The sequence below is a fragment of the Tenebrio molitor genome, chromosome 1 (assembly GCF_963966145.1).
Source record: "Tenebrio molitor chromosome 1, icTenMoli1.1, whole genome shotgun sequence".
Lineage (NCBI taxonomy): Eukaryota > Metazoa > Arthropoda > Insecta > Coleoptera > Tenebrionidae > Tenebrio > Tenebrio molitor.
This window is the reverse complement of record NC_091046.1, coordinates 9194435-9221830: the sequence shown is the minus strand read 5'-3', so window position 1 is coordinate 9221830 and position 27396 is coordinate 9194435. Positions and strand designations below refer to the sequence as shown.

Sequence of the window (27396 nt, the reverse complement as noted above, 5' to 3'; positions counted from 1 at the left end):
CCAGAAGATCCACCCCGTCGAATTGCATTTTGTCAATGGCTTTTTCAGCAAATCGGCAGAGAACCCAATTTTTGAAGCATCGTCTTAATCACAGATGAAGCAGAATCTACTCGAGATGGAGTTTTCAATTCGCATAATAGTCACATCTGGTCGGAAGAAAATTCACACCAATCCGAGAGCGTGGTTTCCAACAGAGATTTTCAATTAACGTGTCCTACCTCAACATTTAACTGGTGAAGAATATTTAATTTTTTTACAAAATGTGCTAAATGACCTTTTGGATGACGTGCCGTTGCTTCTTCGGCTCGCTCACAGTGCACGGGATGTTAAAAATTGATTTGACGTTAATTTAGAAAATCGCTGGATAGATCGTAATGGACCTGTTTTATGCTCAGCTCGTTCACCGGACTTAAACCCCTGTGACTTTTTTTTATGAGGATTGTGTATGAGACTCCAGTTAACACCGTCGAAGAATTAACGAATTAACGCCTCGTAATGAGATGAAGTTTAGTTTTTGGGAATGAAGTGTCAAAAATTATTTTTTGTTTGCCGTAGCGTGCGGCAATGGAAATGAGAAAACTCTAGTGCTGCAATGGACAAACAAGAAATCTAAGGCAAGAAAAAATAAACCAATAGTGGCAAATCAAGTATTACTGAAAGACAATTATGTCTCTAATGTTATAAAACAAAAAGTGCTTCCTAAATATTTAAAAAATGCTAAAATGTGTTAATTTTAGGTTTGGGGGGTTTATTTATAAAAATTTCGGTTGGTGACCTTGCAAGCTATAAAGTTGCGTTTGAATTTGAAATTCGAACACTGAGAGATTGACATTTGACATATTTAGTGCCAAATTGAATATGTACCAACATAATTTTATTTAAGTAATATTTATTATGTTAATGATTCAAAAATATGTTTTATTACAAAAGGCAGCACAAAAAATATTGTATGGTACTCTTGTGAAAACTCCATTGCTTTACGAACGATAATATGGCGCGAGACGCAGTCGAGCGCTGTATGTGAGTGAGTAAAGCAATGGATCGTTTTCAACACTTGTAACATAAATAACTATTAACTAAATTGCTTAACAAACTTTTCAACATTAACAAAATATTCACAATCCTGAAAATACACTAACAAAAAAAATTACTGTTTTTTTTTTTCATTTTTTCTCTATGTATTTTGGTGCTGTGACCCATATCGCGACCAAATCGCAAACATGCAGCACGACAGTGATACGTGGTCACCAATTTATCCGCCACTTTAATTTATTGCCAAATTTCCATATGGTACTGATAATCAACACGGTTAATCCATGGTTGGTATTTATTTCCCTTCATGGAAACCGAAGCACATACGCGAATTTCCGTCCGAAACTAATATGCAAAACCGTGAGATGAGTTTGTCATTGTCTATATTTACCTTAATTATTCATTCTCTAGCCTTGATGGGGACAATAAAATCATATTTGCCAACACGAAACGCGATGCAAATGAAATTATTGAAAACTTTAATCCCATTTCGACTCCGCGGGGACATCTGCACAGAGTAATTGAAACGGTGGTGGTCGACGTTGATCAAGCCACTTCCTCGGATAGCTATATTGAAAGTCGAACAGCAACAACTGTTAACATTTTCTCTGGGAAATCACCAAATCTAATACGCAAATCTTTGGCACGGACACCGACGCACGCGCTTACAGATTCTTGATTTAAAATATAAACCATGTGCTCGTGTATTGTAGTTAAGGCATCATTCTAAATATACTGCAAAATTTATTCCATCTCAGCTGAAGTTCGGTGCATTTTTTGCATGCACACCATCAATGCGGTAAGTTTATTGATTTTTTAATTATTGTTTAAAAACTTTCGCAGTTAATGCTCATAGTAATGGTAAGTTTGCAATGCCAATCTCGCAACGCTTTTACTATGAATTTCTGGTTTCTGCAAGTTATTAGAGTTATTTTAATCGAAGTGAATTTTTACCGTTTGAAAAATGAAAAATATATTAAGCTTTTTAAACATATTTGAACAGCCTTTGCTATTATTATTATTTTGATAATTACTTTTTTAATCAAAATTCATTTTTTGTTTACGTTTTCTTAACAGAGTTTTGATAGTATTATTCCAGACAGTTTTGTAAGAAGTTGTGACGTCATGTGGAGAAAGTTTTCTTATCGGATGTTCGACTTGTTATGTTGAAGAAATAATAATGAAAATTGTTTGAAAACTAGAATACAAATTTAATATATATTTGAATGATGTTTAACTAAAATTGCTACAATTATACAAAAATATTTATTTAAGTTTCAATTTTTCTAAGCGTTATTAACGGCGCTCTGGTCTTTCTACAAGCAGAGACTTTACCGAGAGACTTTACAGGAAACCATTTATTTTTTTTACAGATTGTAGACCGAAGATTTGTTAGTTTTATTATTTATTAATTATTTGTTTGCTGACAATAAAATATAAATATTTTTCCATTAACTATTGTTTCAGTATTTTAAATTATGTCCAAGTTTATAATTTAAAGTGATTATAACTCGATGTAAAAATCACTGACGTGGTTGCTATTGCTATCGAAATTTTAACAATGTCTTCCTAAAATTACTGTTTATTCGTGATACGTTGCCAACCGTCTACGTGTTATTGTATTTTTTAAATAGCTTACTTATAACCTTGTAAGATTGTTAAGTAATGACAAAATAAATTATTGTCATTTTGATTTCTGAAATTTTTGATAAAAATAGCCACCGTAGGTTGGTATTTAAAATAAATTTTTTAAAAAGCAATATTTACACATTCTAAGAATGATATGTTTATTTAAGTGGGCAGGTGGCACAATCGACACCTGACACATCAAACAGTTCATTTTTTTCCTCATTTCTTTTGAATTTTTTATACCGACTCATTCACGAATAGTGTCTGATTTATTTACAAAAATATAATTATTTTGACACATTTGATTGACACTATTGTTTCATTTTTCTGAAATCGGGTTACTATGATCGAAAATTTTTATTAAAATTAAAAAACAGGGAAGTATTCTATATGAGAGTGTAATTTATGTTGAAGGAATAAAAGCGCTAAATGCTAAATCAGACACTATTCGTGAATCACCTTGTATAATGTGCCTTTGCATAAAAGGAAATATGGTTTCCTGTGACATTTTGTAAAAATTTGCTTATTATCGTAAATAAAGAAAAAATATTTTATCCTTGCACATACTTTTACGTTGAAATTTACATTTGTATTTATAGCAGTGTGGCTCCTAATTTATTAGAAGAGATCTTCATCCTATTAAGAAACACTAAAATGTTTCAGTTGGCATACGTCTTCTAAAAGAATAGATTTTTGTTCTTCACTCAGTTGCCAACCTCCACTTCGTCTCGGTCTTCAATCTCTGGGCTTAGCCGTTTAGCACAAAAAGACTCTTCTACTCTTAATGATATAATTATTAATATCGTCTTTGGTAAAAAAAAGTGTAAAGTAAAAATTTTCTCTAGGATAAGGACAAATACAATATTTTTTTGTTGCAATTAACGGTTTAGCAAAAAATTAATATGTATCTTTCAAAAGAACTTGGGCCTGGTTTTTTAAAATCGCAGTTAATTGTGGATTATCCAATCTTTAGTTTAAACATACCGAGTGATTGAAATTATTTGTGTTAGGTTGGCAAGACATTTACGATTTTATGTTGGTAACCTTGATTGACAAATTCAAACATGACAGTTCCAAAATTAAAATAAATCAAATTAACCAGAAAAAAACTCTGACAATAACATCAGACACAAAAATAAGCACAGAAATAATATTTTTTAAATTACATTTACACTAAATGTTCAAAGTGATGACCCTGTACCATCTGACAATACCCAAGACGATCATAAAATTCATTTCTAATTCTAACAGTCTGGATAGTTTGAGGTGATATTAATCTAATCTCATGTTGAATTCTTTGCTTGAGATCTTCTAAATTATTGGGTTGATTGTACACTTTTAGTTTTCAAGTACCCTTATAGTATTACTTTGTAGGTCAGGGTTATTTGCATTTGGGAATAATGCAGCTAATGCAGGCATCGATTCCAACTGTAACAATTGAAGGTATCTGTTTCCAGTCAAATTGTTTGCAAAAGGGAATGGATCTAGAATTCTGTCATCAATCATTCCTGCGCAAACATGAACTTTCTGGGGGTATTGGGAATGAATTTCCTGCATCCAATGGGGATTTTCCCTAGCCCAATTATGTCTATTGACCGTTCCATTTTAACAAAATGATGCTTCATCCAAAAATAAAACACAATGGGAAAACATTAGATCGCGAAGGAAAATTTCCATCATTTGTTCACAAAACTTTTACCTACGATCAAAGTCATCTTTCTGCCAACTCATGAACCAATTGCAGCCTATATGGGTGGAATTTTTGAACTTGCAAAAGTTTTAGAACTGAAGTGTGTCTTATACTGTGGGTCAAAGCAATGCTTCTACTACTTGAATGTAGATTGTTTTCAGTTTCTAGTAGCACATCAAGTTGTGCATCTTAATTTAATGTCGCCGGACGTCCAGTTTTTGGAAGATTCTTTAAAACGCCATATTCCCGAAATTTGTTTTTTTAATCCTACTAAATTGTTCATTGATTTATGGACTGATCTGCGTATTTTTCTTTAAAAAGTTGATACACTTCTTGATGTGTTCTATCTCCGTCGCCATAACCAATCTCATCATTATCACTTAATTCTCTGTTTTTCGCTCAATTGTACCATTTTTATTAATAAAATTGTTTTTCTAATTTTTTTTTTTTTTTTTACACTTACTTTATTGTGACATTTACAAATTGTGTAATTCTGACAGCCATAACTAATGTTTTTTGTTTTTATACACTGGCAACTCGATAAATTTTCCCAATTTAATGAATTTTTAATATTTGAAATTTAGTATAGTTGAAAATTTTATACGTTTGGAAACGGAATAAAAATTACTACCAAAATAACATGAAAAACAAATGACATAAGAAACTGAAAATAGGCTGAAAACATTTGCTGAAGTTAAAATTGCAACACCCCTTCAATATTTTTTCCAAAAAATTAATATCAACGGAATTACTGAATTTATGCGTTACTTAATTTCCACACTAAAGTCCATTCAAAAATCAAAAAGCCACCACCTGTTGCTTTAGGTTGGTAAAATTTAAAAAACCCTAGGTAGATATTTTTTCATACTATGTTTGTAACTATAAATTAAGACATTTATTTGATTCAAAATAAAATTCAATTGCTTTGAATTTCGTTCTTATTGTTTCATTGGCAGCACGTTTCATTTATTTATTCATTCTTATTATTTTTACTTAAACATGCCCAGAAAAACAGAAAAACAAGACACTTAATAAACATTTAACCTCAAAATTACGTCTCACCAAATTTTACACTAGACAGCGTTGTCGATAGTAATTATCGAGGAAAATGCGACGTTGGTGGTTTTTTGATTTTTGAATGGACTATGTATTTTGAAAAAAAAATGGAATTTTCTTGTAATTCAACGAAAAGTTAAATTCGTAGAGTTACTAATATACAGTGGAATTTAAATTTTTTAATTCTTCTAATTGGCTGGAACCCAAACAGCTTTTGTAAACGCAATACCAGGTAAAACGAAATAAAATAACAAACATCGCTGTAAATAGAGGAACATTTAGGAGAAGATAGTGCAACAGTCATAAAACCAGTGTCAAACTGGATTTTAATGATCACCTACGCTGTTACAACTCAATCTTGATGTAAATTTGGACGCAACACAACACAATAAAATTGATAAAAGAGTTACTTCCTTGGTTAATTTGCAGATAAAAAACGTTTAAACTACACGATTGCAGTTGTAATCAACACAAAACAGTAAATCTAGCGCGCATGTTGGCGTGAGGACGTGTCAAGTGAGTTACTTGCAGGACTTTGCTAGTTTTGAAAGCTCCCAGTAAAGCTTGGGCAATCGCGGATTGTGGCATGCTAACCGTTCGTGAACTTGACACAAACAAATTAGGACCCAATTAAAAGCTCTATATAGTGCAGGTCAGTCCATTAAAATGGAAATTCTCGACGGATTGTTGCAATTGCATGATCCAACTTTATGCGAAACTTTAAATAACTTTCATTCCATTCATGTCACTCATTTCTTAAAATTTATTACACTTCCGGATGCAACTGAAATTGTGTTTTCTAGCGAACGTTCGGTGCGACAGTTTTAACTCTTTCAATCTAGACGTTCACGTTTGTGGCATTTTGTTGCAGAAGCTGAACAGGATTCAAAAGCTTTGGGAGAATGGTGGTCTCGAGGAACAGTGCTGTCATCCGACCTTGTATTAAAGAGGTAATTTTTGTTGTAAGTGTCAGTTCTAAAACTGTGCCTGTCGTGCTTCCTTTTTGTTTTATGTATCGTCTTCTACTACGGGTTATTTTTAATTCGGTCAAGTTTTTTTTACATCACTCGTGAGTCGTAAGCAGTTGGACGAACGCATAAATTAAAGCTTTTCTTCCTGCAACAGTTGCGAAGAGGTCAGTGAGTGCCAACTGCTCTTTGGAAAATAAATGAATGTTTACAGGTCGACACACAATATTTAACTTTTGGATTTGGGAAATTACAGAGAATCTTGTTCTCTGCACAACCCGATCTATTTAATTTTCACAGAATTTTAATTTTTTTTTTTCGTGCGTATCTGAAATAACTAAACCAAACCAAACTATTTATAAACCACTTCTCTATTTTCCATTTCTTAAAGAATATCGATAATTCTACTCTACATAGTCTTTGCTGACTAAAGAAAAATTGTTTCAGATTTTTTTCGGTTGGATTTTTTAGGTTGTTTTAAATAGGCACCGAAAATAAACTCCAATTTTCAAACACATCAATCGTTAAGCAAATTAAAAACTGGACAACATGTGTAAATCAGAGCTTCATAATTTATTAGTCCACCTGATTGCACCATTAATGTTTATTTGATAAGTTTTGACGGATTTAACTTTGTATAAATAGATTTTTGAGGAATTTTAACTTAGAAGTAGGTACAATTTATTGAAATGTGTATAAATACGTAAATTAAAGATTCGGGATTCTAAATGTAGCGAAAATAAAGGACCAAAGCTTATTTGTTTATTTGATGGGTGATGGATAATATCTATAATATTTATAATATGTACGCTTACTGTTACGTAATGCCATTCATTACCCACGGCAGTGAGTAATGACTTATTACTCCACGAGTTGCGATCAATGGCAAAAGTGCATTTGAAAATGAAATATTCATATGTTATAACATAAATATTGTTAATTGTCATAATTCGTAAATCCGCCTACGTTTTTTACTAAAAAGGTATTGTATTTTATTCGCGTGTGATGCCATTAGCCCCTTATAGGTAATATCTTTCATTACACGCTACTTGAGAAATATGCCATTCTTCAAGGCATTATTTTTCCTTGTAAAAATTGATACATATAAACTGTTTTCCTTTTTAAAATACTAATATAAAATATCTGGTGTTCATTTAAATTTATCCTCAAAATAGGCGTTGAAAAGTCGATTATGAACGCACCACGGATTACGGGTTGTTTAAATCTAACCTCACTTTTCGTGTTGTTTGTGTTTTTACTCTGCAGACTGACGACTAGTGCGTTCACAATAGACTCTTCAACGGATAAATTGAAATAAACACCTGATATAATGTTAAAATAAATCATCTTTTATGGAGATTATTTTTATGTAAGATTTTGTCATTATTTAAATTTGTCATCATGTTTGCAATAATTATTTTAAAATGGTATTAGAATAATAGCGTGTTATAGAAAGTAGAATTAGACGTTCTCTTTTTATATTTTTATTTTACAAATCAGCCAGGAACTAGATGTCCAGTTAATTTATTTGCTGAATGTTTCAGCGGAACCTACGCTAATTTAATTCATCCTTAGGAATCAAAACAACAAGAATGCTTTTTAAAATTCTATTGTCATCGGTACAAAGGTAGAATAAAAGTTCGTCTTTTGTTTGTTTTTCTTTTGGAAAAGTACAGCACGTATAAAATATTAATTTTACATTTACTTAAAGGAAAATTCGTTTACAACAAGCTGAAACTTGTTGTAGATTAATCAAGGATAATATAGAGAAATGTTAGAAAATTTTAATTAAATTTGTAATTGGAAGGATCAAAACAATGTTTTAATTAGCATTTTAGCGAGGAGACATTAATCAGGAGTTACAGCTACTTCTCTTGAATAATTCATAAAAGAGATTGTTTTATGGCAAGTATGTGGTGCTCGCAAGCTAACAACTTGATATTATTTATTATTTTACATAAAATTGAGACTGGGAGCTATTTTTTAAATTTGTATTTAAATTTTCTCCCAGAAGACAATTTATATTTAACAAAAAAAATTCGTGCTTCAAAAATATCAATGACATTTTAAATTATTTAAAAATTATTTTCCAAAGTAAACAATGACAATCATACTTGAAAGTTAAATATTTAAACTTTGAGAGGTATTTTACCATTATACTGCGTATGATTTTCAGTAAAATAAAAGAGTTTTAATCTTTTTGATGAAGAGCTACACTTATTATTTAAGAATTTTACGAAAGAGGAGAAAATATGACCTTCATGAATAGTACATCACCTGATTTACATATCCATCATAAGGTCATTTCCTTCCTAATTGTAAGACATGTCAAATTTCCTTCCTCACCGTTTTTCATTCCCAACGATAAATTTCATGAGGCGAAGTGTTGAATATTCATTACAAATTGATGTCCTCACGCACACACCCAGTAATATATATATAAATATGTCCGGATGCTACCCTGACCTAGAGAACAGCTTACAAGGTCGGTTTAAAATTACACAAAAATTAAAAATATAACAAAATTTCTTTCATCTTTAATGTGTCACATATTTCTAGGCTACCTTACATCTTTAATTGTCTAGATTTTTATTTCAACTGGTAATATCAATTTCGATAATGGTATTGAGGATAATGATGTGTGGATTTTTATCGGAAACGCTTAGAAAACAAAATATTCGTATTGTTTACAAATTAGACGGCAGATAAACATTATTGGTGTCGGTAGAATTATTGGATTTTTAGGTGGATGTTGGTATTATTTATGGCTCATGTAACATAGTTAGGAAGTCGTTTAATCTGTTATAACAATTGTACTAATTTAGTACTCGAGCTTATCACAAGCTATTAATAGGTAAGAAACAAGCTCTCCATGTCCGCTCTAATGATGACCAACGTGCTTTATTCAAGGACTAACTACAAACTCCAAAAGAAGTTGAAGTTATTTATTACCTCAAGATTTGCGAGATAACTAAATATAATAAGGGTAGTTTCTTGTTTATTATTTTTTTATCAAACTTAATACATATTTTTACCATTTATATAACTCAATATAAGGGTAGTTTCTTGTTTATTATTTTTTTTATCTAACTTAATAAATATTTCTAGCACTTAATTGCTAAGTCGCCTTTTTATTGTTTCGAACACAGAAAAAACTTCAAGGGCAATTTAACAACAATTTAAATTTGTAAGAAATAGTGGTCATTTAATGATATGTATAAAAGTTTGTGATAAAACCAGTTGGTTTATATCTGTCATAAAATTGTAATTATTATGACGTCATTCTAAAATGAAATTTTTATGAATAGTGTAATTAAAAAATTGGTCTTAATGACAATTTTATAACATCGCAGAAAATGTTAATTTTAGATTACTATTTTATTACAAACTACATAGTTGAAATTGAAAAATTTGAATTAGGTAATTTACAATATTAAAAAGAATGAATTATGTATTTCGTTTGTTGTGTTTATCCTAAAAGTAGGCGTTGAAGGGTCGATTGTGGATTACAAATCACGGATCAGCTGTTTAAATCTAACCTCACTTTTTGTGTTGTTTCTCTGCAGACTGACGAGTGCTGCGTTCACAATCGACTCTTCAACGCCATTTTTAAGGATAAATTTAAATGAACACCCAGTATATACCAAGAAATTCGTTTTGTCGCTTCTTCTGCCATTTTTCACAATTCTTGTCTCTCATTTTTTTTTTGTGATACTTATACACTTTATATTTGAATATCCTTAAGCCTTAAGGCTAAAACAATCATAAATAAAATTCAGTTCTAATTGAAATTAGAACAGAGTGGTGTGAGTTGTTGCACTTAGGCTGATAATTCACGAATTTATCCTTGCGATTTTATAATTAGATTACAAAACGTAACTCGGGTCAACATTGACCTCTTTCATGCGATTAGTGAATTATTCTGCGCTACACCCTCTTTTCTATTAAAGCTGTCAAGTACGCATGAATGGAATTTTTTATTTGACGAAACCACGTATCGCATTATTAGCTAACGCTTGGATTAATTAAAATTCAAATCGAGTTTGAGCACGTTGAATTTTTCTCTACCAGTTTCATGACTAATAATTAAAAGTCTATTTTTACCAATATAATCGAGTACGTGCAAAATATGTATTCCTTAGATTGCACGACAAATTGATTGAAAGTGTTGATAGTGGAAATGCTCGATATTATTCTTCACTGTGGGAAAAATAAGGGCGAAAATGCGTCGAGTCAAATGTTCACTCTATAGAAAATGATTTGTAAAACACAAAAGATATTTGGCAGGTCGATTCATCAAAGTCCTACAATTGTTACTATTGTTAGTTCTAGGGGAACGTTCTCTTCAACTTTTTTCTATTTGTCGATAGAATCAGTTTTGCTACTTAATAAAATTTGTATTTATTTGTTCGGGAGAGTAACAAATACGCAAATACGCAATGGTTGAGCATGCACGTTTGCAGTAAATTAAGTAAATAAAGTAAACATTTGTCTTTTCTTGATGGACTGATATTGTTGTCGCTAACAAATGTGATGAATTATCGTTTTATTAATTTAGTTTTGCTAATTACATTTTAATTACGTAATATGCATGCTCCTGGTTCATCTGGTCGTGTACACGCGACTTAACTGACGTTAACTATAATGATTGTTTAATTATATTTCTTGTTAGTCATTTGATTTCTTTGTTTACCTATTAATTTACATATCATTCTATTCTCTAATGATTTTTTTAAATACATCTTCACAACAAAATACTACCAAGAATACAAATTAGAAGTTTTATGTTAAAAAAAAATAGTATAGGTATTTAATTAACTTCAATAAAATTTATTATTGTCACCAGGGACTACATCACTCCTAGAATATGAATTACGAATACTTTTAATTTTAAATAATTGGGTCATTCATTACGTTTAGCACAGTAAAATCTAATTAGCTTTCCATGAAGTTTCAATGTTGCGTACAAAAAACTAACCTTTCACATAATGTTCAATTATTTTATGAGTCTCCAATGCCCAAGTTTACATCATCCAAATTGTACTTCTTAATTTCTTGATGTACTAGTCAGCGTTAATTTACGTACTTTGACATTTTGATATTCCACAGTGGCAAAGTTTACTTATCAAATTAGAAAATTTAGTTTAAAAACATTTGCGAAGTAATTAATTAGTGACAAACCTTCAATCGATTTCTTTGAAACTGTCCTTGACAATTTGCACATCAATACCCTTTTGTTAACACTTTCCAGAAAAAATAAAAAAATAACTCAATGAAAAAAATCCGTTTGATCTTTTTTTTTTTACTTTTTAGAATTAAGTCAATACACCGATTTTAATAGGAATTTTTTTTTCGTCAAATATTTCGTAGAAAAGATTTTATACCAGCTGATAAAACTTTGAACCATTTGAGCTACAACGATAAAATTTTACAAAAGCATTTGCTTTACTCGTTAATCAATGATTTTTTTTTTATTTTCAAGAGATTTTTTGTAATAATTAGAAAACTGTTATCTCGTAGACGTAGAGTCAATATTGGTTGAACAAGAGTTCATTACATTACTTCTAGATTACCAATAACATCTACTCACTTATTATATCCCAAGTGCAAAATTTTTTGCTAATGAACGAAAACATCCATAAATGAGGTCAAAAGACCTCGACTTCGTCTCGTGCTCTTATTTGATAATAATTGGTTGTCTGACCGAATAATTTATGGATGTTTGAGTTCATTAGCGAAAAATTTGCCGATATTAAAATTTTGCACGAGGGGTATACGGCTGATTATTTCCTGAATAGAATGAAAACAAACGGATTATTTCCAATCCTTTTTATTCAAAATAATTTATTAAAAAAAAATCAGGTACCGACATTTTTTATCCGATTATTGCACAGTGTGCATTTTAGAGAAATTTTATCAGGTTATTTTTTGTTTTCTCGTTTTGATTGGTCAATATTTGTCACGCAATTGGTTGCTACACACATGAAGGAAATAATCTATATAAAAATGAATTATTGAGCTGATAACAACAATAGCTTCCTCTACTCTTCTACGAAAATGCACTTCTTGACATTTAATATCATGTTGTTGAACACCGTCCCAATATGGCGTGTAACAAGACCACTCCGCCAAATTGCTGTCAAAAACGGCAAAGTTGGAGAGATGAATGAAAACTTATTGTTTTCTTTAAGGAGTACCTACTCATTTTGTTTATGGAACTGGGATGATAGATTTCTGGACCAAAAATGCGCAGGGCTACTGCTATGGCCAGCTTGCTGTCCTACTCTGTCACCCATAGATATCCAATGTGATCTACTATATACGCTATATATCGGTGTCTTTTTAAATTTCACCTCATAGTAGGCGTTTAAGAGTCGATTGTGAATGCACTCTACGGGTTACGGATCACAGATCAGCTGTTTAAATCTGACGCCTACTACGAGGTGAAATTTAAAAAAACATCCGATACAATTCTAATGAGATGAGATGCCATAAAGGACAGTAAGAGCAAAACGATTGCACTTTTAGGACGTCCTATACTAAAATTATCATACTTTTAGGGAACATCATTCTACATTAACTGTAAAAGAAGCAGTAATTTTTTACTACAGTTCCATTTATGTACCTAACTATCGAGTGTTCAATTGAAAAGTTCAAGTAGCCTTTGAATTTTTCCTAACATTGTGAAGTATGTCTTAGAAGATCAATGACAAAAGTTAGGTTAGGACCAGGTTAAGAAATGACATTTTTGACTAAATTTATTTTGAATGGACAATGGCAGACAAAAAAATTCGTCCACAACTGTCATTCCACTCACATACGCTGTAAAACAGGTCACATGTTGACATGTGTCAGTCAAATTGTGTCTATGTTCTTATGGGTGACAGTAATAAATTTCAAATTTTAATTTGCAAACGTCAATCATAATGATAATAAAGGTTAAACTACATCCAATTTTTGTGAAATGACAGGAAAAGGGTGGACGAAATTTTTTGGCCGGGATAGTAAATTCAAATTATTTTGGCAATTTTGACTATTCCTTTGACGGAAATTAAAAGTTTATTAGTAGTTTATTTAACAAGTTCATGTGTAAATTGGGCTTTGTTTGGCATTAGTGGGCCAGTTTAAAACGCGAGTGAAACGAGCGTTTTAAAGGCCCACGAGTGCCAAAAAAGGCCCAATTTACACAGGAACGAGTTGAATACAAAGTTTTTTTATTCGACGAGCCCCTTAAAGGCTCCAAATCGCTAAAAATCTTTAAAATTAACTTGACGTTTCGTTTTGACAAGTTATGACATTTATTAAAATCCGTTCACACAGAGGAAAATTCTCAAATTCTGACAGTGTCGTACAAAAAAAAGTAATTTATTTTCTTACGAATATTAAAATAATAAATCTGGCAATGCATCCCATTGCATCACTGAATCAGTTAGTCCAACATGAAAAGAAAAAATCATAGCCAACTCGGTCCCAAAAATATCGTGAATGCCTAATAGTACAGTGTGGAATAAAATGATTTACATCTCGTTACCTTTGGAATTTTTGCACATGTAAATTTTCCTGTACCGCTTTAGTTTTTTTTTCGAAGTGCCGAACTATTAGCTCTGTCAATAAATGTCATCAATCGAATTGACAATTGTTACAATTTACTAAATTGAATTAACAAACCTTGGTGGCCACTTTCAACACTAGCTGTGACTTGCTTTTGTTAGCTCCTTTTTAATTTCAATCTTAACTTTGCGTTCATATCATCCCTTCGCAATAAATCACATTTGGAATTTGGATATATACAGGGTGGTCCCGATATAACCTGCCAGAAGAAATCCAGTAATAGGTGACGATGAGTAGAACTCATACACAAAAAATGTTTCTAATAAAAGCCTTTTCGTTTTCGAGATAAAAATAATTGAAAATTTGGTCAAAATTTGCTGTACGCTAATGAGTTAATCGGTTTTAAAAAGGTAATTCTGGTTACTTGGCTGCAATTTCTTTAGCAACGGTACCTGTAACACCTGTGACATTTGTCAAGTTTAATTTTAAATTTGCGAATCCTTCAAAAAGTTATGAAATTCACAAAACAAGAATACGCCGATTTGTATTTACTCTATGGCGAAACACGTGGTAATTCAAGACCGGTAAAGCGACGACCATACCTACGGCGAGCGTTTTCCTGAAGGAGTCCTTCCGTCCCGTTGTACTTTTGTGGAGCTACATCTGCATTTGTGTCAGGTTGGTTCTGACTGATTCCAATACGATGGCGTCCCCGATCCTCCATTTAACCCCTCTAGATTTTAATTTTTGAGGCCACACGAAAGATTTGGTATACGAAGTTGAAATAAATACAAAAGGCCAACTCCAGAAACGCGTAACCGACGCCGCGAACCAGATTTGTAAAAACCCAGAAATGCTGAATTCTGTTTATGAAAATTGGTACCGGCGTACTCAAATGTGCTTAAATGCCAACGAAAGGCACACAGAACATTTATTATAAAATAATTTTTCTAGTCTAGTTTACCTTTCATTAGTTAGTAGATATTCTCAGTTAGAGTTGAAAGTACGAATATGTAAAGTGTAAATAAATTCAATACATTATTTCGGCTATTTAACCACAATTAAGACGATACTCTTATTACACAGTTCTTCCACAATTTTGCACACACTACCTCTACTTTATTTATTACTCATTCATCTCAGTCTACAAAATCAGCTTTTGTACCTAAATAAGCTGGTGAATTAACGCACACAGTGTACAGCGTTTTCAATAAATGTCATTAATTTGATTTAGTTTGTCAGATTTGAGATTTGTCATAAACGATTCAGGTACCTATGTTGCTTAGATACTGTCATCCTTACAAACACCAACAATTAATTCTTGAGTAGGTACGTATTTTTGTGGTCAGCAGCGTAGAAAGGGTGTGGATAGGGGTTAATTCATCCCCATTACTTTGGACCTAATGAAACGGGTTTTTTTGGACTTGTTAGATCCTTCTAATGACCCAGAATTTTTTTGGCAGGTTATATCGGGACCACCCTGTATTTTGATGTTAGGCTTTCTTTTTTTTGTAGAGCGGCATTTCGTATTTTTACAAGGGTAATGTAAAGGTAACTAGATGTAAATCATTTTATTCCACACTGTAATAAATACAGCGTGATCAACAATGACTTAGTCAGCTGGCAATGAAACAATTGAAAAGTACTCGTGTTTTTTGCCTCGCAATTGGCACTGACCGGATTTTTTAACTTGAGACGCCATTAAAAACTTTTTTGGTTATGCCGGTTATGTTTGTGCTATTACAAAAATGAACCTTTGATGGTAAATTTCAAATTTGCAAAATTTCATTGTTACCAACAGATTCAGTCATTCTTGATCACTCCGTAGTACTACAAAATATTTTGTTTTGTTAAAAAACTGTTTCTTTTTCTTCCTGATTTTTTTTATACGAGTAATTTTGTTCAATAGCATTATGAGTCTAATTATTGAAAAGGGAATTATCTTAATTTTATTCTAATTTAATCTCGTTGTTAACGTTCGAAATTTCAAGAAAAAAATATAAATATTCCATCAAAGAAATGGAGACAGTTACAACGTAAAGATAAGATCTGAGACTCTTATCTTGCATGCAAAGTGGAGTTTATTTTTACGTACCTATAAAAGAATCTATTTTTCAATCTGACATAGTGTCGTGACGACACTTCATTCATATCTTGACTGCTTCTTGCTTCAATATTACTTATCAATGAAGATTTAGAAGCGTAGCGTGACAAATCCTTACTTAAAAATATCTTCACATCCTTTGAAAATCCCCGATCCGACTTTGTCAGTTTAGCCTTTCTTAAACTAGAACCATAACTTATAATTGCTATGATGTTCAGAAATAATCCCCTTTGCCTCGATTAAACACAAACTAAAGAACGCTTCGGTTTATTTTTAAACCAATTTATTTTCTGTGTCAAAGGAGTTTACGTTTTCCTTATTTTAGAAACTGACGATTACCTGATAAAACTTATAAAAAGTGCCAAACACCATTCTTGCCCTTGCACCTACTTCTACCAGTCACGAAATGAGTGATACAACAATTTAAATATAAATTGAATTTGAAAAGCCCCCATTATTGAGGTGTCATGCGAGATTGGCACCCCGAAAAATAACGCACGCGAAACAGGGTGGACGGGTTTGACCTAAATGGGTAATGAGGGCAGTACTTAGGAGTATTAAGTCGTTTTTCTTAGTCGTAAAGCCGCCATTGAGCACAACCCGACCAATCAAAGTTATCAAGAGCAATCGTGTAATGAAAAGGCGCTCTCGGCGCTGTTCCCTTCGGTAAATCCGATCGATCCCGGTGGAAATTGGTGTTAGGGTGTCATAACACGCGTCCAAGTGGGTTAATAGTATTAAAAGAAAATATAAACAATCATTCGGGTATATAAAACCTTGTGTGAAAAATAATGTCAATAAATTACAAAAACAATGAGAAAGAAAAAAGTCATAACATAAAGTTACTTTTGTTATATGTTGGAAAAATGTATGACCAAGGGTGGCTGTGAAAAACAAAAAAATTGAAAACGTATGGCTTAACTTGAACGATAGAGATGTAAATGTCAATATTATGATAGTTGTCAGGAACAGAGATCAAAAATTGTTTGGTCTGAGAACGGTTCCTATATTAATGAATAATGAGTCACCGTTACCAACGTTTGACGAATGACGACGCCGATATGGTCCAATAGCACTGCAATCCGCAAAAAAGTTAGGTTATGTGATGTGTAATAATGTAACTAACGCTGCACCACACGTTTCCTACGTTTTTGTTTTTCATAGCCTCTCCTGATCATAAATTTTTATCCTCTATTATAAATAAACGAATCAGAGAAGCCTTCAAGAAGATTTGATAAACTGTTGTTTTCACCAGCACGAACATGTTCATTGCTCATTTACGAAAGTTAGAGCATTGAAGCTCTAAATTTAGTAGAATTAACATAGGTACCTACTCATTTACAAAGAATATATTTGGTTCATCAACAATACCTACCACATTTGTATTTTTTCACAGTTGACATTAAGATTGATGTGTCAAAGTTGACATCCTTTCGACGCGTTTTCCGGGAAAAGTCACAGTCAACTTTGATTACCTACGTTTGTAATATCTGTCGGAGTGGAACAATATGTGGAAGTGATATGGCAAAAAGCCGAGAAGTACGACCAGTTGTTAGTAGATATAGCGATTGTTGGCGTGTACCAGGCGCGACTTATTGCGGTTCAACATCAAACTTCGGTGTTGGGAAAGCTGACTGTTCAAAGCATTTCGTGCACAACATTGATTGTCTATCTACACCTAGCCTATAAACGACTGATAATCATGAAGTTTTCATGGGAAGGCAAAGTTTATGGCGATCTAAGTGTGTAATCGACTGTGAACACTGTTAGATAAAAATAGACGGAGCTGCCAACATCAGAATGATATCTATTGTTTCCTGTGCATTTTAATTGCTCGTTAATGCCTTCCTACAGTTTCGCCGTCTGCCGTTTCTTTGACTTTATTTGAAGGTGTTTACAGTGGTTACGCAAGTTACCAATGTTTTGGAGCTGAATCAGAATAGAATCATTTATTATCGCGAGCATTATTTTTTACTTTCTAAGTATGCACAAGGATTTTTATGCTTCAGTAATATCTGTATTTGCTATTTTAAGGATTAAGAAGATTCAAGAAGGATTTTCATATACAGTAGTCAACATAAATGTGACAATAAACATTCTTCTGAAGTTTGTTTACTTTAAAACATAAAAGCAAAGAACTTGCTCGACATTACAAAGTGACTCGTCTACATTCTTATAATGTTTAAAGTAAGAAAAAATATACTAACAACGTAAAAACGTAAATTTTTTAAGTACGTATAAAATTTTATTGTTCACATAGCAGCTCAACATTTTTCTACAAACTTAATTCAATTGTTTCATTACTGGATTCATAATATTATCGAGAAACTCTAAAAGAAAATTTAGCTTTGGACAGGATACAAGGGCAGTTCATCAAAATTATTGAACATAGACGCATACAACTGAGAAATTTGAAATTATTTTATTTTTCAACATAGTCGACTAAATGGTTTATACAGGCTGTCCCCAAAAAAAAAGACGAGTCCATAGCTCCCTTATTTATCGGAGGATTTTAATTATCTATACACCAAATCAAATGGTTGTTAGTAAGCTACAAAACGGCTTAATAAATTCACGTATAGCTCCAAGGGCTTCAAGACTAAACTGTCAAAACAGCGAAAAGCTATCAAAATGTATTGCGTTACAATGTAATAACCAAATTAAGGTAGCTGGAAAAACAAATGACAAATAATAACATGTGGGATTGCGCAGATATGCCGCCAATGTTTAGCGCAAAACATAGAACATAAACGATAGTAGCGTTTTTATTTTATTTTTTTGTGAATTTTCGGCATTTAAGTGTATATTTGTGATACATTGTTGTTTTCAGAATAAAAATCTCTATCAGAATTACTAAAAAAAAATATGTAATCCCATTTGAAAAAATTTTTTTTGACAGTTTACCTTTGAAGTCCATGGGGCTATACTTGAATGTATTAGGCCATTTTGTAGCCCATTAACAACCATTTAATTTGGTGTACAGATAATTAAAATCTTCCGATAAATAACGGAGTTATGGACTCCTCTTCTTTTTTGGGGACACCTGTATATTTAGCATATCGATGCTCAAAAGTTTTTGGAAAAAAATCTTTATCTTGTTCGGCAAACTCCTCATTCACCGAAGTCATCACCTCTTCATCACCAAAAAAGCGGGTTCCTCGAAGACGTTCTTTTAATTTTGGGAATAGGAAGCAGTCACTAGGGATTAGATCAGGAGAATAGGGGGAATTTCAAAACCTGCGTTGTAAAGAAGTCATCGATACACAACTTTTGTATGCATTATCTTGATGCAATAGGACACCGCGTCTCGATTTTCCTCGTTTTTTTCTTTTAATCCGGTCAAAATAGACCAAAAAATAGTGGTAAGTTTACAATAAATAATTCGCATAGAGCTAAATATTGGTGTAGGTCTTTGGTACACTATTATAAGTAAAATATCAAAAGTCCCCACTGATCCCATGTGTGCTAAAAAAATGTATTGAAGGTCAAAGGTCGCAAATATCGGTTTTTTGCATTTTTCTCGTAAACGGTAAGTGTTATCATAAAAATAGTTTAGATCATACAATTGTCTACAAAAATTGTCCTAGGACTTTTTTCCCTACGAATCACCATTCTTGAGATATCACCATTTCAAAAGTTGAAGAAGTCGCATTCTAGATACCAATTGTCATGGCCAGTCTTGCTCCAATGTTGATTCAAATGCAACAGATGAGGATTCTTATGATATTAATGAGGAGACAGCTGATGCATCTTTATTTGAACAATTCATAGATATTCAGCAAGAGGAAGAAGATGAAGAAGAAAGCGAAGAAGACATAATTGTTAAAGTAGCATTTAAAGATTTATCAGTCAGATTAAAATTTTCCCGAAATCAACAATAATTCGTTCCAGTTTAATAATAACCAATAGTACCATTTTTTATTGAATAGAATATTATCTTATAAAACTAAATCACAATAGATCGTGGAGTATGCCTACCGGGGAAACCACGTTAAAAAAAACGCGCCGAGTACACTACGTACTACCTCACAGGTGGAGCGGAAATGTGTGCATATCATGTAGAATGGGCCTTCTTCAACTTTTGAAATGGTGATAACTCAGGAATGGTGATTCGTAGGAAACAAGTATTAGGACAATTATTTTTGTAGACAATTATATGATCTATAGGAACGTTATGGATGTGGATTGGGGACTTGTCGTTAAGTTGACACAACCAGCAAAAGTAACTAAACGCGCCAATAAGGTTATTGAAATTTATGACAGATCTCACTAATGTACAGTTCAATCATAAGTTTTTAGCGACCTTGAGTTTGACAGTCCATATCCAAAACATTTCGACTATACAACTTTTTTCGAAGCTATTTTTATGATAACACCGTTACCGTTTACAACAAAAATGCAAAAAACCGATATCTGCGACCTTTGACCTTGAATACATTTTTTTAGCACACATGGGATCGGTGGGGACTTTTGATATTTTACTTATAATAGTGTACCAAAGACCTACACCAATATTTAGCTCTATGCGAATTATTGTAAACTTATCACTATTTTTTGGTCTATTTTGACCGGATTAAAAGAAAAAAACGAGGAAAATCGAGACGCGGTGTCCTATTGCATCAAGATAATGCTCCCGCATACAAAAGCTGTGTATCGATGACTTATTTACAACGCAGGTTTTGAAATTCCCCCTATTCTGCTGATCTAATCCCTAGTGACTACTTCCTATTCCCAAAATTGATTGTAAATTGTAAATTGTAATGTCTATTTTGACCGGACTATTTTATGGTCTGGCGATCCTTTGGTATTATGGTTATGGTGTGCCCACGTAGTATATACTCAACAAGAAATACTCCTTCAAAATCCCAAAAACTGTTGCCATAATCTTGCTGGCTGAGGTAGTCCCGATTAATTTTTTAAAATATTTTTGTGTGGCTGCGCTGATGTTTTCTAAATGTAATTGATTAAGTAAATATTTTATGTTTTCAGACGATGTACCTATTATGTATTATGTTTACAGTCAGGAGTTCATCAACAATCGGCCCGACCTATTACCAAGAGAGTTGCTGAACTACCATCACTTCGATATGGAACAGTCGGAGCCAAAACAACAGGTACAGGACCATTGAGAGTTAATACATGGCACCACAATGACGTCGTCATCGTTCCAAATAAGAAGAAGTCATGTAATCAATCAAAAAGTTCGAATGAAAGCAAATCTTGTCGCCCTGTAAGTATTGACAAATTAACAAAAAAAAAGGTATCTTAAAAATATTATAGTGGGCGTTATGGAAGTCCACGTAATAAATTTAACCACCAATAGGACTCATTAAAATAAACAATTTTTTTTCACTTTTTCCCGCAAATTCTTCCAAATTAAAATAATTTGAACTCAAAAATTCATTCCCGCTCATATGTTTACACATCCATTGATAACGAAGCACGAAATAGTTATTTTCCATATAAGTGCGCTGTCAGATCACTTTTCAGGTATGAGGTCGAAGTTTGAAGGACGAGGCGGTAGTCGAGTGATACAAAACCGGCCGAACAACGTTTTTCGTCTTCGTTTAGGCAAAGTCTTGAAAAACGTAACTTAATTGACCAGTTTCGGGATTTTTTAGAAAAATTACCAATGTCCAAGTTATGAATTTTATTCCAGTTAAAGTTTCCACACTGTATACCACTTTTCACGTTATGTATCTCAGGAAACTAACACGAAATTGTAAATTTGTTTATTAATTTATTTAAAATACGAGTATGTGTAAATTTTGTACTATTTGACTGTAAATTGCAAGTTTTGATTTAAGAGAATATAATATTGTGTTTGCCCATTTATGGTAGGTATATTTCAGGTATTACAAAGAAATAAATAAAGCGTAATAAAAGTTAATTTTAGTAGGTGTCATAAAATTTCAGCTTTAATCTAGGTTATTTTAGCTAATCTTTATAGAGTGCATGAAAGAAAGTTATACTCACGATGGGTAATGAATAAGGTGACTGAAGTTAATCAGCATTTTCAAATCTTTATTTTCATATACATAGATACATACAAAAGTTTTTTTTATAAAGTAGTTTTCCTTTCTGTATTTACTTTGGTCATACACAATTAAAGTTGATGTGTAGTATTTAGTTCGATATACACCAGATATTGTACTTGTTTTAGTTAAAAAATCTCAATGACTGAGTATCAGTCTATTTATATAAAATTGTCCTTGACAATCAGTACACCATCGCCAGTTCGAAATCAATTAATTGCCATAATGAATGTGGCTTCAACCAATTAGTGCAAGTTCCTAAAAAGCTCATGTTTACAATTAGTGTTTCAATTAACGAAGTCTTTTTACAAAAAAAATTCGCATAACTAGAATAAAATCGTACAAATTGTTCATTGTTTATCAATCAATCAATCAATTCAAGGTGTATTGTTTGAATTACAATTTCTAAATTGTTTCATTTAAACAAATTTAGAAAATGATAAATGGCTCGTTGAAAAGTCAAAACAGGTTAACACCGAAAATATTATTGTATTGATACCGTAATAATTCAGTCGTTGGCACCGACTCGTGTTTACACAACGTGGATTTAAAATAAGTAACTCGCTGTTTATAAACAACATCGTGGAATAATGTATATATGTAATTGTAATTGTATTACGTACATTACGTAAATCTTTACCTCACCTATAGAATTTTTGGTGTTTTGCAATGTTTACAGAATTATTAGCTTTCCGGAAGTATTTTCTTGAATATACCGTTTGTTACATGTTTTGATAGATTTTTTTAATTCTTCCAGGATACATTTTATAGGTGATAATCAGGAAGAAATGAACCACACTATTGATTTAAGCCACCCATTAGTCTGTCATTATTTGCTGATTTATTTAGTGTTTTGTCTAAGAATAGAATTGTCAGACAAAATTTATGTTTCATAAATTTGAAATTATTTAAATTCCTGGATTTTAAAAAATTATTATAGTTCATTTTTTAATGCTGTAGAAAAAGTCAGGCAACCCAATATACAGTTATCAATGCTGCCTAGATACCTTAAATTCATTTATAATTGATATGGATCCACGATGCCGCTAAAAATTCTGGTTGTCAAAATCTCCGTCATTCTGACGTTTTGACATTCGATAAAAAAATTTAATTGAAATCAGAAAACGTGTTTAATAATGTGTTTAATCTGAATTCATGAATAAAAAGCAGGAAGTTAGTAAATAGAAACAATAATTAACGATAACTCAGACATATTATGGATTTAAAAAATCAACTCTCATCTTCGAAATCTTCTGGTTAATCCGAATCCTCATCAGACTCTCCAAGGTGTATAATCAGTGGTTCCACGGTCACTTCAATACGCACATCCAATTTCCACATCTGCTCTTCTTTAATTTAACCGTATCCCCAACCTTAAGTTCCGCATGTTCATCATCATCATAGACATGTTTGTAAATGTTCAAAATCATGTTTTTTCGAATGCGGATAAGGGCGACTTAATTTTTCGTTAAACATAATTTGTTCTGTGTAGCCCATCGATAATCAAGTATAAAAACCCTTGACCAAACTAGCTTTTAAATTAATAACTAATTGACAGTGACACGAATTGACATTAACGCATTTATTGTGGCATATGGCATCATGGATTGAAGTAATTTACAAAATTGAAATAGGAATCTAGTGAACTATTGAAAGTGTATATTTGGCTGCCTGACTTTTTCTACAGCATTAAAAAATGAACAATAGCTTATTTTATTATACAGGGCAAGTCACATAAGGGTTATTTCCGAATTTATTTTGTACGCAACCAAAAATACTAATGACGCTGACCATACCATTTATAATGTGATTTAATTTAGTAATCAACGTAGGTATGTAGTTGGGCTAAAAATGTCACAATGACGTTTTCCTGTTCTGATTAATGAAGTCAAAAATTAAATTCATCAACTGTCATTTTGACATTTTTAGCCAAATTACATACCTACGTGGATTACTAAATAAAATCACATTATAAATGGTATCAAGTGGTCAGCGTAATTAGTATTCTTGGTTGCGTACAAAATAAATTCAGAAATAAACCTTATGTGACTTGCCCTGTATTACACTATTTCTTAAATCAGTTTCATTTTATTTTTTAATAAATTTCGCCATTTAAGACTGATTTTATGAATGTTTTGATTAGGGTTGTACATCGCTAAATTTAACCAGGTGAATAACTTTCTTGGCCGCTTTGACTCTAGCCGGTTTAACCATCAGCTAAACCAAGTTAACCGTTTGAATACGCTGAATATGTTGATTATCATCCAGTGATCCGTCCTTTGTTAGCTGAAATTGCATGATCCTGATTTATAGTGAAATTATAATAAAAATGCTTCTGCCGTTGCAAATTTGCAGACAATAAACATTTTCCCAAAAACTCTTCGTTTTCTCACAATTTCATTTATCTAAGCGAATGACGTTTATGTCAAAATTTACGAAACTGCACAGCTAACTATGTTTTATGTTTTTTAAATCAAAAAACAAAAATTCACGTTAACTTTGCAAATGTATTGTGGGTTGCATTTTCAATTTCGGCGGGCTCATTATCACTCGTGAAATACCCTGTATATCAAACAAGTAAATTTAATCACCCGGTATATGAGTCGGTACAGGAAACCTTCCTCATGACATCGATATTCCTGCAGCCTCGTCCTGACCGCTGAACCTTCTTTACAGCCTCGCCGCGTGCGCTTTACCCTTCCCACGACAGATGGCGGTGCGAGTATCGGCGGCGCCAGTGTCGGCGGCGTCGTCAAACCAACGGCGGGAGACGGCTGGCTACGAACACGCGCTCCTTTCAGTAAGCGTTCAGATGCACGCCGTTCTGAAAGCGTCTCGCATTATCCTCCGGACGCCGATTCACGTCGCGCCGTCGATCTGACAATATTATCCAGCACCGGCACCAGCGTCCCAGTCACCGCATCACCGGGCACCAGGAGTCGAGTCCATCCCACGGGAAGATACGTACGGGGCACGCTGTCTCCAACGGCCAACGCTTCGCCCCACGCCGCCGCTTCACCTGGAGGACAGGCCCTCCTCCGGGCGGCGCGCGATGGGGACGACCACGTGCTGAGGGACCTGCTGCGGAGGGTCGCCCTCGTGGGAATCGCCGAGAGCGATCTGAACGCCGTCGACAGCAGCGGAAGGGTGAGTTTTCAAAGGGCGAAGGGTTATGTTCGAAATGCGGTCACGAAGATGAAAGTTGCAAGGTTCTTGTCGGGGAGATGGGGTTTTTGCTGAAGAGATTTTGTGCTTCTTTGAACATTTTTTATTTTATTGTTTATTGTTTACTAAGTATTTTTGATCGGTATGTCTTAAACATGTAATTTTTCATTGCGGCATTGTACATGTTATGGATAAGTAATAAAAATTTGAGAAAATTCTTTTTTTTAAATGATTCCTCCTGGATATATTTTTTTTTAAATTAAAAGTCAAAACTGGACGAGCAAGAATAATTCCAACAGTTTTTTTTATTTTTTGGAGTTTCCATTAATAATAATTATTACATTTTGTGACTGTTATCAGCTAAATAACACAGTACAGATTATTGTTCAATTTGTTCCATTGGGTTAATAAATTTTAAAATTTTCGAATCAACCAATTATTATTTCTGTTTTATTTCATGAATTAACTGTTCAAATGTAACAAAAGAGCAAATTTTACAATTTTTGAGAAAACGGTCTGAATTTAAAAAAATGTGTTTGTGGTGTCAAATAGAGAAAGAAAAAGCTTTTTCTCCAACCGTCTTAAAAGAAGTTACTTTTAATTTCTGTCAATAGAGTTGATGTTTTTGTAGATGTACAAAAAGGTTACGTGTTACTAAGGCAACACTTTTACCTCCTAGGATTAAAAGTACCATGCTATGCTATGCTACGCTTCGCCTCATTATGCAAACAAATTGGTCGTCAAAAAAAGTACCACTTTTAATCCTAATAACACAATCTACTACATATTTTCCAAGCTAATAAAAATTTTCACTTTGTCCATTTTTTCACTATTTTGTTTATCTGTAATAAATGTAACAATACTTTTTACCTTCATCACATTTTATTTTTGAGTTTTTTTTTAAATTATCCTGGCGATTTAGTTATTCTTTATCTAGAATTATACGTTCCGAGGCTTTTATTCAGGCTTAGTAAAAATGTGAAGTATGTACTCTTTTTTACAATGTTACTTCTTAAATTTTTGGTCATAAATCCATTGTTCCTGATGACATTTCCATTTATTAAAAAAAAATTATATATTTATGAACGATATCGCTCGACCTTTCCATTAGAAAAATTTTTAAACGAGGGAAATAATTTTATAATGAATCTGAATGTTTCTATGTAGGCGTTTAAAATCCGGCATTTTATTACTTAATTTTCACAAAATGTAAATTCCAAAACATTCTTATTCTTATGATTTGATTGAAAAATGAATGAAATGATTTGAAACATTAAAAATCTCTGTCGAATTTTTTATTTACGTTGTTTAAGATAGCTCTCTTATTTTGTTTTCACTCTTATTTATTTAAGAACAAAATATTGATAAAATCACTTTCAAGGAACACTTTCTGTAAAGATGTTTATCAGAAAAACCAAAAATAATTTTCACGTTTTGCTTTTTTCCACAAACATCGGTTTATTTTTATAAACTTTTAGATAAAATCAAATCTAGATTAAAATAGTAAAATGTCACTTAAACAGATAATAAATAAAATGGATACAAAACAGAACAATAACAAACTCCTGCTCTTTGTTTTTCTAATTTCTCTTTTAATAAAACGTTTTACTGTGGTTGTAAATTTATTTGGGACACATGTGTCAAGATTTTGATAAATATTACTGAATCACAAGGTGTAAAAGAACAAGCACATGTACAGGAAGTTAACGAAAAAATCTATTTTAAGCATTTATTGACATTTTAACAATAAAAAATTAATGACATTTTTCTGTTTTACTTTATCCAGCGAATTGGTTTTTAGTTATTTGGCACGTTTCAGAAAAGGTTCCTAATTATTTCCGTGCAAAATTTAATTAAAAAAAAATTAGATTCAATTTGGCATTAGTCTGATTTCGTTTTAGTACTAATTTTAATTTGGTGTTTACATGACGGTACCACCAGCTACTAAATCTCGTACTGGAACGGAGAATAAACAGCTTACCCAACACCCACGAAGACTGATATTTTGGCCAACTCTTGATTTCATTGACACCAATTTATTTGGATAAGCTACTAGTTGCGTATTACAAGTGGTAAAGAAAAGTGTAATTTCCACTTAATTTGTTCGACATCGTTATATTAGTAAATGTTTATTTGAGTTTGTCGACGAAGCAATCTAAACTTTTC

The 27396-nt window shown here is 32.4% G+C and overlaps 1 protein-coding gene across 5 annotated transcripts in view; it reads left to right on the top strand.

The window, feature by feature from the left end:
• The first annotated feature begins 1437 nt into the window (after positions 1–1437).
• LOC138122267 (ankyrin repeat domain-containing protein 33B-like) overlaps positions 1438–27396 on the top strand; it is an 89399-nt gene continuing 63440 nt past the window's right edge. The window contains exons 1-4 of one of the 5 annotated variants that reach the window (XM_069036436.1): positions 1438–1831; positions 6279–6357; positions 21051–21260; positions 24742–25212. In XM_069036436.1, coding sequence (XP_068892537.1) covers positions 6310–6357; positions 21051–21260; positions 24742–25212 — 729 coding nt within the window. In that variant the 5' untranslated portion in view covers positions 1438–1831; positions 6279–6309. Of the gene's footprint in view, positions 1832–6043; positions 6060–6278; positions 6370–21050; positions 21261–24741; positions 25213–27396 lie in introns of those variants that run through there. The other 4 variants (XM_069036433.1, XM_069036435.1, XM_069036437.1 and 1 more) reach the window with 4 other exon arrangements.